This window comes from Phocoena sinus, chromosome 7, assembly GCF_008692025.1.
Source record: "Phocoena sinus isolate mPhoSin1 chromosome 7, mPhoSin1.pri, whole genome shotgun sequence".
Taxonomy (NCBI): Eukaryota; Metazoa; Chordata; class Mammalia; order Artiodactyla; family Phocoenidae; genus Phocoena; species Phocoena sinus.
In genome coordinates this window covers 8,872-22,999 of record NC_045769.1, presented here as the reverse complement: position 1 = coordinate 22,999, position 14,128 = coordinate 8,872, and the positions used below count along the sequence as shown (strand labels likewise).

Here is a 14,128-nt window from a genome sequence, read left to right as displayed (position 1 = left end):
GAGATGATTCCCTGCCTGGAGGGGACTGGAGTCCCGCTTTCACCATGACTCCCTCTGCCCCTTCTGGGATGTCACCTGCAGGATGGGCATGTTTTTATCACACCCCAATCTCCTTTCACCACACGTGCCACTTTGGTGCACATAGCCGCAGTTTGTTACTTTTTATTCCTATTATTTTACTATTGAATGTACCACAATTTGTTTATTCATTTTCTGTTCCAGGGCAGCTGCGGTACACACAAGCTTAGGACCTTTTGTTGTTTCAGAAAGCAAGGGAACTTTCAAGATGAGTGGAAAATCCTTTGCAAAGGTCCCACTGGTCAAATCGGTGACAATTCAAGCATCTAAAATGATGCTCAGAGTTGACTGACTGCATCCAGTCTATGTAAATCCATGAATCCATGGTGATGCTCAATAGAAAGCCTGAGAAATAGATTCAAGGTAGATATTAAGCCAACTTTTCATTTTGAATATTGGTGGCAAAGGGAAAATGAAACATAATCCTGCTTTCTGCACTCATGAGGGGCAGTCTAACCAAACCACGCCACTCACAAGGAAGAACCCACTTGAAAAAGGGAGGCTGTCTAGTGGACATAAAAGTGGTGACAGATGAGCAAGTCCCCCTTGTCAGCTTTCTAGAAGTGACCGGTTGGACAAGGTGGGGATTTGTGGTCACATCCTCAGGAGTGTCTGCTGGGGACCTGGGCTTACCTGGCATCAGAGAGACGAGTGGCACGTGTCTCCTGGACGCAGACTCAGACTCAGCCTCATGCACGGGACGCCCAGGTGCCGGTCTTTTGGGAGGGAGGTGACGCAGCCCTGATGTTTAGCTCGAACCTCTTGAGCCCTTGGAGGGAATTTCCATCTTTAAGAGGATAGAGAAGCAGACAAATGACACCACGAGGAAGGGGCCCCTCAGGACGGGGTTGGGGGACAGTCCCCAGGATGCTGGTCTCCCCCCGGAAGTAGAGTCACCTGCTCGATGCCAGTCTTGTTCACACAAACCTGCTGTCACAGGAATTTGGGGGTAACTGGGTGCATTCGAAAAAGGACTCAGCATTGACTGGTGTCAAGGAATCTTCACACCTTTTTGTTAAGTAGCTTAATTTTGCCTAGGCTGAGAAACGCTCTGATTCTTACAAGACGTGTGCTGAAGGAAAGAGAAACGGTACACGGCCAGCCACCACTAAGGATGACTAACTTCCTCGTTTAATGAGCCCTGTTCTTGGTTTGGCAAGCCCCAGCATCACTGCTCTGCAGGGGGGACCCTCTTCCAGGGAGCCTCCGTGGGTGCCGCCCATGGGGTCTCGAACCATGGGGTCTCCAATTTGGAGGCCAGCCCTGCGTGGGCGGCTTCACTTCCCACAATGACAGCCCCTCAGTCCCTTGTCTGCAGTGCCCAGGTCCAAATAGCTCTGAAAAGTAGAAGCTTTCTTCGTAGCTCACTTGTCAGCCAGACCCTCTCATATTACACTGAGAGGAAACTTCCCTGTGTTTTCCCGGCAGAAACATTAAGATGCTTGACCACAGGTGTCAGGAATTTCTGGGCTGTGGGCTGTGGTTCCTGCCAGAACTGGGACTGAGTCCCATGCAGGCGGAGCAAGGGACTCACGGGTGAGGAACAGCACAGCAAGCCGGGGGCCCGGGCGGCCCTACGAGGCTCTGCCGGACCGTCACCTAACTGCCTGACCCCAGCTCGGTTTTGGAGGACAGGCAGCCGTGGACTCAGAGTCACGGTTACTCTTCAGAGCGCGTGGCTCTGCTCGGCCTTAATGAGTTCGGCAAAACGTGGTGTGAGTTTCAGAAACCCTTCCATGATACAGCAGGAAAAAACCCAACTAGCCACTGGGAGTTATCCTGCTGTGCTAGGATGAACGTCAGACCTGAGTGGCAATGCTGTTTTGGGGAAGAGCTGATGGGCACAGTGGACGGACCCCAGGTGCCCCGTGGAGGTCCGAGAGCGGCAGGTGCCTGCACAGACCCGCTGGGAGCAGGTGTCTGTGCCCAGCCTGAGTGCTGGAGTGCCCCGGGCTCAGGGGCGCCCCTCACATCAGGCAGCCCGGGTGACCCCACACCCTCCGCCATCACGGCCCTTCCCTCAGTTACTCCCGATGCCGGGAAGGGGCGAAGGCTTGTGGAGAGAAGAGAAAGGCTCTCTTCGCTCTCTTCTCCAGGCTGCATGGCTGGGGCCCCATCCCCACTTCTCTGTGTCTCAGATTCTCCTCCAGAAGAGGAAGGAGTGGATATTCTGTTGGAATTCAGCCCCTAAACATGCTCTGCACATGTGGAAAATTACAAAAGAGCCAGGTGTGAGGAGAGCTCGGTCCTGAGCCCTCACGTGGGCCCCTGGGGCTGGGGTCCTGCCCGCCCGCCCTCGCCCTCGCTGCAGCACCCTCTCCCTCACCGAATGCCTTCCGACCTCAGAGTCTAGCTTGGCTTCGCCTGAGGCCAAGATCAACGATAAAGAGAGTAGATGCGGTTGGTGAAGGGCCCTGTCTCCGCGCCATTTTGGCTTTTGCCACGAAGGGAAGGTCACTGGGTCACTGCAGAGTGACCACAGCATGACAGGCAGTGAGGACAGAGACTGTGCACGGCCTCACAACTAGGGCTGCTGCACCGACACGCCCTTCCACCCCAAACGGTCCAAGATGATGGCTCTGTTTTTCAGTGTTGACAGCTCAGAGCTCTAAGCCCATCATCAGATGAAATTACCTTCCAGCAGCCTGGGACTTTGTGAGTCTTAGTGACGGACTTTTGTTCTCCAACTATTTTTAGGGCAATTAATCACCACGTTCCCAGCATGTTTATCAATGGAATGTCCTGAGTCACGAGCAATGACGGACAGCCCACGAGGTGACCCAAGGAACATGTGTTCGCAAGTTGGTGTCGTAAGGGACCTTTGCTAGGTTCTCTCCACCGGGCCATTTGGGGAGCTAAGCATCCACGCTTTGTGTCAGGTTCTGGGCCTTTCCTGCTGGACTTTCGCTTGCCTTTCCACTCTGTGTGGTCAGCTCTGGAAACGCCCTACAAGGCATCTGTGTTCAGCACAGGGTGTCACGTGGCCATTGGTGTCAACGTTTTTTGTCTGGTTAAGTCTCTGGAGAGGCTCCCAAAACTGGTGAAGCCATGCTCCTTCCCCTCTGCTTTCCCACTGGACCAGATGGTCAGGACAGAACAGAATCCAAACCCAATAGTTACTGAGTCCGAGCTTGCACTGCTGGCTGCACGACAGGCCAATAACTTGAGAGACCAGGTGCTGGGGCAGGGAATAGGGACTTTATTAGGAAAGCCGGCAGACCGAGAAGATGGTAGATGCATGTCCCAGGGAAGTGTCTCACCCCAGTCAGAATTCAGCCTGCTTTTACACTAAAAGGGGAGGGGCGTGGCTGGTTGTTGCAGACCTCTTGGTGTCGGCATCTTTTGTTCTTGCAGCTGTCCACCTAGGTCAGGTCAGGATGTTCCTGTAAACCTCCAACAAGACAAGTGGTATTCTCTGTCCTGCAAATTTTTCTCTTTATATGAATGAAAAGTGTTGTACCCTTAAAGGTCAGAGCCTTGAGAATGGCTACCCTGTATATTTCAGGTTATAGGCAACACTCTTTCAGTGATTAACTTGTAGCAAAAGCAATAAGATACAAAAGTTAAAGAAACAGACCCAATATGGAGTCAGATTTGTCCTTCCCTGTTACTCAACCTGGAGAGATGACGTGAGCTAGACCCCAGCCCCATACCAGCAGTCCTGCACCGCCAACGAGGGGCCGCAGTGGCCACTGCTGGGCGCACACAGGCAGGCTGGTGGAGTAGGGTCAGGCACCGGCTGGTGTCTGGGCCTCATCAGGAGATGAGACAGACCAGGTCCTCCTGCTGCGGCCCGGCCCCTGCTGCATGCTCGGCCCTCCTGCCCGTTTGCGGTGGTCACAGCCCCCGCTGGGGGGCTCGGCGAGGACATGACTGAACCCGAAGCACCGAATCCCGGCTCGAGTGGCCTCTGTGGACTCAGGAGGTTTGTGCCTCCGAACCCGGGTGAAATTTCTGACTGTGAGGACAAGACTGCTTAGCCTCCTGAGATGTTCCTGGTGATGAGTAAAGAGTGTAAAGGAATTTGGGGGAAGCACGTGCTTTACACGCCTTCACATCAGGCACCATCCTGAGGCTGAGCTTCTGCACACATTTTGATCGAAGGTGAATGAAGCTGTGTTTAAATGCACGGGTCCCTGCAGCCCAGTGGCTTCTCTCCGTGGCTTGTTGTACGTTAGTAGCATCACTGTCGCTTTTAATCTGTGTACATTTTACAGATGCGAAGACAAATGTGCACAAAGCATCCACTTATCTTAGATTTTATTGGGCGCTTGCGTCACGCTAGAGACGCAAAACCACAAAGCGGTTCTGCTGGCGCGGGGGCCACGGCGGGAGCGTCGGGGGAAGCAGGTCGGGCCTCAGGCTGCGGGCTGGTCGGGGGTGCCGGGCAGGGTGGGCCGCGGGGGCGCCTCCTGGCTGCTCAGCATCATCTGGTTCCTCCTCTCCAGCTTCCGAGCCCACTCGCTGCGGAGCCTGGGGCGGGCGACCGTTTGGGCTCAGGGAGGGCTGGGGTCAGCTGGGCCCGTCTGTTGGCACCTTGGCCGCGTGCGAGCTAAGCTGCCCCCTCCCTGCCAGCTGGTGCCCGCGCTTCAGGCCTCGCCTGCCACGGAGGGTCTCACTCGGGCTCCTCCCGGAAGGGAAGGCGGGGATCCAGCTGCGTCCTGAACTCGCACCTGGGGATGCGCCCATCACTGCTGTCGCCTGTGCTCCCAAGGCCTGGATGCGCCCTCACGCCGGCCCCTTGGGCGGTCCCTTCCCGGGAAGGTGGCCTGTTGCGGTGACCCCAGCACAACACACGGTGTGCCCTGGGTGGGAACAGCCTGGCCAAGGGGTCGCAGCTGCCTGTGGGCCACACGTGAGCATGTGGTTTGGCTTGGAGGGAGGCAGGTGGGGGGCGCCTGGCCCAGACCGACCTCTAGGGCTGGCGGGCAGACTGGCAACGAGAGTCCCCGCAGACGCCTGTCCCAGTGCCCAGGGACCTAGGTGAGGAGGGCGCCTCCCAGCAGCCCATGGAGAGGCTGGGACAGCCGGGCCCCGCGTCTCGGCCACGCTCCTGCCCTCTACCAGGCTGTGGCGGCCCTGGGGACGTGGCCCAGAGCTGCTGCCGGCCAGGAGTAAGGTGTGGGCTGGCGGGGGTCCGAGGCTCCATAACAGCCACTTCTCTCCAGAGAGGCGAAGATGTCACCCCCTTCCCCGGTCCGGCCCCTAGCAGTCCAGGACCTCGGTGACTAACCGGGCTGGTGCTGACCTGTGGCCCACTCTTGGGACCTGCCCCCATGGGCCAAAGACCCAGAACATCCCAGGGCCTGATGACACATGAAAGACAGGGACAAGGCCACGGAGACCCAGGAGGGAGCCTGGGGTGGGGGGGAACCATTCGTGTGACGGTTCCATGCAGGAACCCTGCCCGTGGAGGCCAGGTGGGTGCAGTGACCAGCTCTGGGGGCTTCACCGTGAGGACAGGAGATGTCATGGCCCCCATGCCTGTGCCGAGTGGCCAGAAGCCTTGGAGACAGGTGGGGGGCGCCCAGTGCGCCAACCAGACCTCCGGCTGCTCACAAGGTCAGTGCAAGCCTGGTCCCGCCACGGCCCCCAAGAATCCTCCTTTCCAGCCCAGCTTCCAGGGCGGCAGCTGCTGATACTATCTGGGGGCTAAGGCCGCGCCCGCTTTGGAAGCTTCTGGCCATTTGAATCCTTGTCTAGGTGCTAATACGCCGTCTTAGCTGTCCACGAGCGGTCACTCCTGGGTCTGCTCAGGGTCACCTGAGCTCAGGGAGACGCCCTCAGCACTCACAGGCCCCTGGAGTCCACCCAGTAAAGAAAGGGGTGGCTTTGTATCTGCAAGTCAAGCAAATGTGCGGGAAGGAGTAGAAGGGACACGTTGTTTTATCCTGAACTCAGTGGGAACAACTGTCAGAAAACAGACAAAGCCAGACTAACCCTGGGCGACAGCTTCCTACAAGACCCTCAGGAGAGTGGGGATGAACGGACGGGGTGATGGAGAGACGGGGTGAGGAGGGATAAGGTGATGGAGGGAGGGGGTGATGGTGGGACGGAGTGATGGAGGGAGGGGGTGATGGAGGGAGGGGGTGAAGGAGGGACGGGGTGATGGAGGGAGGGGGTGAAGGAGGGATGGGGTGATGGTGGGACGGGGTGATGGAGGGATGGGGTGATTGGAAGGGATGGTGGGATGGGGGGAGGGAGGGATGGGGTGTTCCTCTCTCCCACTAGTGATTCAATAATGTGATTTTGAATCTGAGTTAACGTGGCTGGTGTTCAGTGTTTCGTACCCATTTCTCCTGTGACACTGATCTGGGGAGAGGAAGCGGGTGGTGGTGGTGGGGTCTGTGGACGCCTGCATCCTGAGGGCTGAGCAGCCCTGGTGCAGGTGTGTCTCTGTGCCCGCAGGTCGCCGGCACTGCGCTCACCTGTCCAGGGCACTTCTGCGGATCCTCATGTCCTCGTTCTGCAGCTGTGTAGTGTGAAGCTCGATTTTTTTCTCCCAAAACATCTTTATCACTCCAGCATCGTAGGACACCCTTGCTGGATTCTTCAAGGTGTAGCTTTTACTCATTTTCTGGATAAAGGAGAATTTATGCTGTGTTGGTGCGAGAGCACATGAAACCAGCTTGTTAACAACAAAGAAGCTGGCTTGGCCCCAGACATTTCCCAGGCACCCTGTACACCTTTTTGGGGAGTTGGACTGTCAGCCCCTCATGGCCTGTCTAAGACCAGCGGCCCTGTCACCTTCTGGAACTGTTTCTTGTATTAAAGGAAGTAGCAGCTGATGGCAAATCCCATTTTGGGTCTTTGGATGTTTCATGCAGGTGGTCTTGGGTGAGGACGGCTAGCAATCCATATGGCTCCACGTGGCAGGAGCACCCTGAGCTGTCGCTGAGCCGTGTCCTCCAAGTCCTAGGTGGTCCCAGCCCCCAGGACTGCAGAACGTGATGGAGGTCATTAAGGCTAGAAAAGGTCACTAGGGTGGCCCTGACCCAGTAGAGCTGGGGTCCTTATAGGAAGAGGAGGTCAGGGCACAGACACGCACAGAGGGGCGCCCCATGAAGACCCGGGGATAAGGCGGCCGTCCACACGGCAAGGAGTGAGGCCTCAGGGGACCCCGCTGCCCACGCCTGGCTCTTGGAGTCCAGCCTCCAGGATGGAGACGTTCAATGTCTGTTGCTTCAGCCTGTGGTACCTTCCAGCACCTCATTGCATAACCAGGTTTCCAGCTTCTGTAAGCTCGGGGCCCTAGTGTCTACCCTGCACACACGACCCCGACACGCCTTCTTCTGGACGTCCCAGTGCTGTGCCTGGGCTTCCTGCCTCCTGGGTGCCTTTTCAAACATACCCCAACCAATCCAGAGGCTCCCTCTGTGGGCTGCCACACTCCGGGCCACGATCCACTTGCCCTCATCACCCAGGACCAGGTACCAGAAACCAGGGACAGCCCTGCACCCCGGGCCACTGGAATTCCTCAGCTTGCCCTGCCTCACCTGGACCTTCCCATGGAAATCACAGCCCCTTCTCTCCCTGCCCCCCAGCTGACCCTGCCGCTCCCCGGGAGGCCATGCAGGGTGGGGCGTGCCCCCTCCTCTGGGGACCATGAGTGACAAACTGTCTGTTCAACGGCAGTCACAGCCTGATCTGCTGGCCTGGCTGCACCCCACGTGTTCTATCAAGACCCCATGTTTCAGAACACACAGGTGGACACTGGGTCAGGAGAAGCCCGGTGGGAGATTCCAGGACCCCAGTGGACCCCTTAAACCAGCCGAGATCATTGGAAGGGCACCTCCAGCTTAATTAGAAATCGAGATCAAGGTAAGTTTCTGGGGACAGAATGAGCTTTTGTTTTTCATGTAGAGTTGGCTGCTGTTAAAACCTCAGGCCATGCACTGAAGGGACAACCAGGCTGCTCCCTGCTGGCAGAGGGGGAGCGGGGTGGGGGCAGCGGGGGGGAGGCCCAGCCCTCAGCCCCACAGCGCTGGCTCCTCTGCTGCTCCACCTGCACGGCGTCTAGTCCACGAGGCTAGTCCACAGCTTCTAGTGAAGAAGGGGCCCAGTGCCAGCCTGTCAACACATGCTGCACGTGTGTGCGTGTGTGCACACGTGCCTGTGTGCATGGGCGTGAGTACTGGGAAGCAACTTCCGTGCTCTGGACACTGGTTGACCCTCGGGACAGAGGGCTGGCCATAGGGACAGCTGCTCACATCTGTGGCCAGAGCTGGACCCAGGGCGCAGTGTGGGAGGAGATGACGCTGGTGCAGGAGCCCGGGAGGAGAGAGGAAGAATGATGAGCCGCCCGCTTCGCAGTCTAAAAGCATCTCAAGGGGCTTCCCTGGTGGCGCAGTGGTTGAGAGTCTGCCTGCCGATGCAGGGGACACGGGCTTGTGCCCCGGTCCGGGAAGATCCCACATGCTGCGGGGCGGCTGGGCCCGTGAGCCATGGCTGCTGAGCCTGTGCGTCCCGAGCCTGTGCTCCGCAACGGGAGAGGCCACAACAGTGAGAGGCCCACGTACCACACACACAAAAAAAAGAATAGCCAAGAGATTTCTGAAGCAGGTGACTAATGGGAGTAAGGGGACCAGCCTTACCAGATATGAAAACATAAAGTCATAAAAATAAAATATTAAAAAAAAAAAAACATCTCAGGGAGTCCAGTCCTCCACACTGAGGTGCAGGATGCTTACAAAAACTGAAGAAGAAACCACAGAGCCTGGAGACTGGCAGCAGATCCCTTAAAACAACTGTAAATCTCCGAGGCTGCTGGCTTGTTGGGTCAGGGTTTACGCGGCTGCGTGACTAACCCTAAAGCGCCAAGCCTGCACCTGCTGTGGATTCTGAAGGAGAAACAAAAAAGACACTTGCAGGCCTCAAGGGCGGAGGGTGAAGCTGGCAGGGAGGGTCTGGGCAGGAGGGCGGGGGAGGCGGGGAAACGGCGGGGAGGGCTGTCCTGTCTGAGCCGCGGGGCGAGCCCCTCCTCCTGGTCACTGCCCTCCACGCCAGGAGCCCGCGGGATGGGACAGCCTGCCGTGAACCCATCTTTCAGGGCCATCGTTTATTTTGGTCCTCACCCTGGCACGTGGGGCTGGGCTGTCTTCACCATGTTCTCACCAAGGAGGTGGGGACAGGCTGGATCTGGGAGCAAGTGCAGCCCAGCTGGGGACAGGGTCTACTGTGACAGTGAAATTGCAGAATGCCATGGGCATGAGGGGAGACCCCTCCTCACTCTGCGTGACTCTGCGTGGCTGTCTGTCCCTCGTCCTGGAATGTAGCCCCTCCCCAGCCTCCAGGGATGAGCCCTACTCCGCTGTCATGTCCACACTCTGAGGACCCCAGCCTCCCCTGACAATCAGGCAGGGCCCCTCCTCTGGGTCCCATGGGCCTCGGTGTGTCTCCAGGTGACCGCAGGCCCCCTGTGGCACCAGGATACACACGTATATTTGCAGAGCAAATAAAGAAATGAGTGAACTCCATGAAAGGAGGCTATTAACAACTCCAAAATTAGCAGTGATGGGGAAGGAGTCAAGATGGTGAAGACCCTGAACTCACCTCCTCTTGTGAGCACGTGCAAATTCTAACTACTCACAGGGCAGCTGTCAGTGAGAGTGACCAGAAGACTGGCAGGACCTTCCACAACTGAGGATATACGGAAGGAACCACCGCCAGCCAGGTAGGAGGGGTGGAGACACAGTATAGTCAAGACCCACACCCTTGGGTCTGCAACCCACAAATGGGAGGGCTTTCACAGTCATAGAGTTTCTCCCCAAGGAGCAAGGGGTCTGAGCCCCACAGTTAGCTCTCCAGCTTGGGGGTCCTGCACCAGGAAGATGAACCCCAGAATGTCTGGCTTTGAAGGCCAGCGAGGCTTACTTTCAAGAGAGCCAGAGGGCTGTGGGTAATAGACTCTGCTCTTAAAGGCAAAATCTCACACACTCAAGACCCAGGGCAGCGGCAGTAATTTGAAGGAGCCTGGGTCAGACCCCTTGCTGATCTTGGAGAGCCTCCACGTGGCAGGAGCACCCTGAGCTGTCGCTGAGCCGTGTCCTCCAAGTCCTAGGTGGTCCCAGCCCCCAGGGGGCCCCCGTAGACCAGAGGACTTAGAAACGCCCGCAGTTTCTCCCCCAGGGGCCGAATCCTTGCTGGCAGTGCTGCCGGTGAACTAAAAGTGTGAAAACGAAAAAAAAAAAAAAAGAGTGAAAACGTGGGCGACTGTGTGTGGGGCTGGGGTGCATCCACTCAAGGGTTTTGCCTCTGGGAGGGACCAGGGGTTGGCGCTGGACTCATTCTGACCGAGGAAAAAGTTGACATTTTAAGGTGAGTTGACTGTTCTCCTTGCGGGGCTTCCCAGAGACACGGGGTATCAGAGCTTTTACTCTCCGGAAGACCAGCCCTGCAGTGCAGCCCTTCAAACCCTCACGGAGCAGAAACAACGGACAGCCAGCCAGCCAGCCAGCCAGCCAGCCAGCCAAGGGGCACCAGAAAGCCAGCAGCGGACAGTGGAAACAGTCCCCGCAGTCGGCGAGGGTGGGAGGAAGGGGGAGGGGGCCGGCGGCTCGGTCTCCATCCCGGGCTTTGTCACCGGAAGGCTGAATGGCAGAAGCTGCTAACAAAGTTAAATCCCCAGAAGACGCCAGTGTGCGGCCCTGGCTCCCGCACCCCACGGACGCCCCAGCCCCGTGGTCGCATCACCCAGGCTTACTCTGAGGTCTGTCCGGGCCGGTAGGCGCAGCTTCTTTAGGCAGGTGTCCTCCCGTGTCCCCAGCGCGCCTGGACTGTGCCTGCCCCTCGCTTTTATACGGGCTTGGTGACACCATGCCTGGCGTCCGGTCAGAGGCCGGAAAGACGAGCTGCCTTCAGTCTGGCGGCCCCTGGAGACACGATGGGCTCCCGCCGCAGGCCCTGGCAGGCACGCGTCCCTCGGCTGCTCGGCCAGAAACCGGAGGGCAGCCCGGGGAGTCTTCCCTGCTCGCTGGCTCCTGGCAAGAGAGTGTTACCAAAATCACCGCCGTCTCTTCCGGATGGGCTGCTCCTGAGACGCCTCGTAGGCTGAGGTTAAAAAAAAAACTGCTGGCATCAAACCCCCTTTATCTTAAGATGTATGAGAGGAAGGCCTCCAAACAATACATGATTACGCTCATAGTAAGGCAGCCATATCGTAAATAGCATTCTTTAAAAACTTTTCTTTTATATTGGAGTACAGTTGGTTTACAATGTTGTGTTAGTTTCAGGTGTTCAGCAAAGTGATTCAGGTATACGTATGCATATATCCATTCTTTTTCAGACTCTTTTCCCATGTAGGTTATTACAGAGTATTGAGTAGAGTTCCCTGTGCTAATAGTAGGTCCTTGTTGGTTACCTAGTTTATATATAGTTGTGTGTATCTGTTAATTCCAAACTCCTAATTTAGCCCTTCCCCCCTTACCACTTTGGTAACCACAAATCTGTTCTCTATGTCTGTGAGTCTGTTTCTGTTGTGCAAATAAGTTCATTTGTATCATTTTTTAAGATTCTACATATAGGTGATATTATATGATGTTTGTCTTTGTCTGACTTACTTCACTTAGTGTGATCACCTCTAGGTCCATCCGTGTTGCTGCAAATGGCATGATTTCATTCTTTTTGGATCCACCTCCTAGAGTAACGAAAAGGAAACAAAAATAAGCAAATGGGACCAATTAAACTTAAAAGCTTTTGCACAGCAAAGGAAACCATAAAGTAAATGAAAACACCATCCACAGAATGGTAGAAAATATTTGCAAAGATGCGACTCACAAGGGATTAGTCTCCAAAATATACAAACAGCTCATGTGGCTCAATACCAAAAAACCAAACAACCCAATCAAACAATGGGCAGAGGACCTAAATAGAAATTTCTCCAAAGAAGATGTACACATGGCCCACAGGCACATGAAAAGATGTTCAGCATCACTAATTATTAGAGAAGTGCAGATCAAAACTACAATGAGGTATCACCTCACGTCGGTCAGAATGGCCATCATCAAAATGTCTACAAATAACAAATGCTGGAGAGGGTGTAGAGAAAATGGAAACTTTCCTACACTGTTGGTGGGAATGTGAACTGTGGAGAACAGTATGGAGGCTCCTTAAAAAACTAAAAATAGAGCTGCCATATGATCCAGCAATCCCACTCTTGGGCATACATCTGGAGAAAAACACAATTCGAAAAGAAACATGCAACCCAATGTTCACAGCAGCACTATGTACATAGCCAGGACATGAAAGCAACCTAGATATCCATCCACAGAGGCATGGATAAAGAAGGTGTGGCACAGATATACAGTGGACTATTACTCAGCCATAAGTAACATTTTTCTTATTTCTTAGCTCATCGTGGGAATTTTATATTGAGTGTGGTCGTGTACATTGGCCCCAGGAGCCCTTCACCAGGGAAATAAGGTGCCTCCTGGGGTGGCCTTTGCAGGGCAGGAGGCAGGGAAGGGCGGGAGGGGGACCCCCAGGTGGACACTGCAGTGACTGGGAGGGAGGTGGGACAAGAGTTCCTGGGCCGGGATTCGGGCTTGGCTCTTGGCTCCTGGGGGGAGGCGTGTGCCCCTCGCAGAGGACAGGCTGGCAGGGAAACCCTGAGGGTGGACGGCCAGGCCCCGGGGACAGTGGCTCACCTCGAAGCTTGGGCTGGATGGTCTTCGTGGGTCCCGGACAGCAGGGTGCCTCGAGACGGAAATGGTGCAGGAGGCATCTCCAGGTGCATTTCGTCCTGGGGAGCCCACGTGGAGCATATGCTAACCTCCGGCAGAGCCCGGCTGACTCTGCTCTGAGCCCAGGGGAATCAGGGTCCAGCCCCTCTGGGCCCCTCTGCTGGGACCCCTGGGCAGCCAGGTCCCCTGATGCTCTGTCCACTCTTTGTACGCCTCAGCAAACGCATGTAACTCGCCAAAACGGGAAATGCAGCTGCTGTTTATTCTAAGTGCTTCCCCCAAGCCCCTCTCTCCTCTCCTCCGGGACTCCGATTACACAGGCAGGATCTTTTGTTCTTGGCCCACAGGTCAGTGGGCTTCTGCTCACTTCTTTTCCTTTTCTCTCTTCTTCAGGTTGGATGAATTCTGCTGATTTGTTCTGTAGTTCACCAGCTCTGTCTTCTATCATCTCCAATCTGCTGTTGTGCACAGTTTTTTTATTTTGAATACTGTATTTCTTGGCTCTAGAGTTTCTATTTGATTACGCTGTACAGTTTTTTTTTTTTATTACTGCTGACATTTCCTTTTTTTCATGCAAGGTGAGCATATTCTTTCACGTTTTACCTGAGCACACATTGAATGGCTCCCTTAAAGTCCGTGACTGCTGTCTTCATCACCTGGGTCACCTTGGTCACTGGGGCTGCAGGTCTGTTCAGATGATAAGCCACAGTTTTCCCTCTCTCTGTATGTCCAGTGAGTTTAGATTGCATCCTGCACATGTTGGACAATGCGTTGTGGAGATCCTGCCTCCCACCATGAGTGTCTGGATTTTTGTTTAATCAGGTCAATCAGGTAAACCCCAAGTTCTGTCTCCCTGCCATCTCTGACAGGTTTTCTCATGGCCACTTGGAGTCCTGCACATGTGTTGGGGTCAGTGGGAGATTTGGGGTGAGATCTCCCCTTTCTGGGATTCCCCCTTGGTCTCCAGCTGCTGTGGTCACCCAACCATCTCTGGGTTTTCACACCAGTGGACATGGGTTTCCCTCCTGAGGTTTCGCCCACCTGAATGGGGCGAACTTCCCTCAGGCAAAAGGCCCTGATGAGGGAAACGCACGCACATGTTCCCCTCCACGTACCGACTCCTCAGTCTGCCCAGCCTGCCAGTGTGTTCTGCTGGTTAGCTGCTTGTCTGCCCAGAGGATGCAGGGGGCCGGCGGGTCTGATGTGCACAAGCTCAGCCGTGGTGAGAAGTGGACCCTGGGAACTCCTCTTGAGATAAAGGGCCTGGTCCCAGCCTCAATGGGCTGACTCTGAGGGGGGCTGCACAGACCCCTCACTCAGGGCTCTTGTCAGAAGGTGTGGCTGACACTCTCCTGGCCAATTCTGACCAA

At 55.6% G+C, this 14,128-nt stretch overlaps 1 protein-coding gene across 1 annotated transcript; it reads right to left on the bottom strand.

Moving 5' to 3' along the window:
- Positions 1–4,436: 4,436 nt before the first annotated feature.
- Positions 4,437–12,811, bottom strand: LOC116756773. The gene is made up of 4 exons (XM_032637704.1): positions 12,723–12,811; positions 10,781–11,057; positions 6,507–6,655; positions 4,437–4,551 (listed from the first exon to the last, which is right to left on the bottom strand). The coding sequence occupies exons 1-4, from the start codon at positions 12,809–12,811 to the stop codon at positions 4,437–4,439; spliced, it is 630 nt and encodes a 209-aa protein (XP_032493595.1).
- Positions 12,812–14,128: the final 1,317 nt, after the last annotated feature.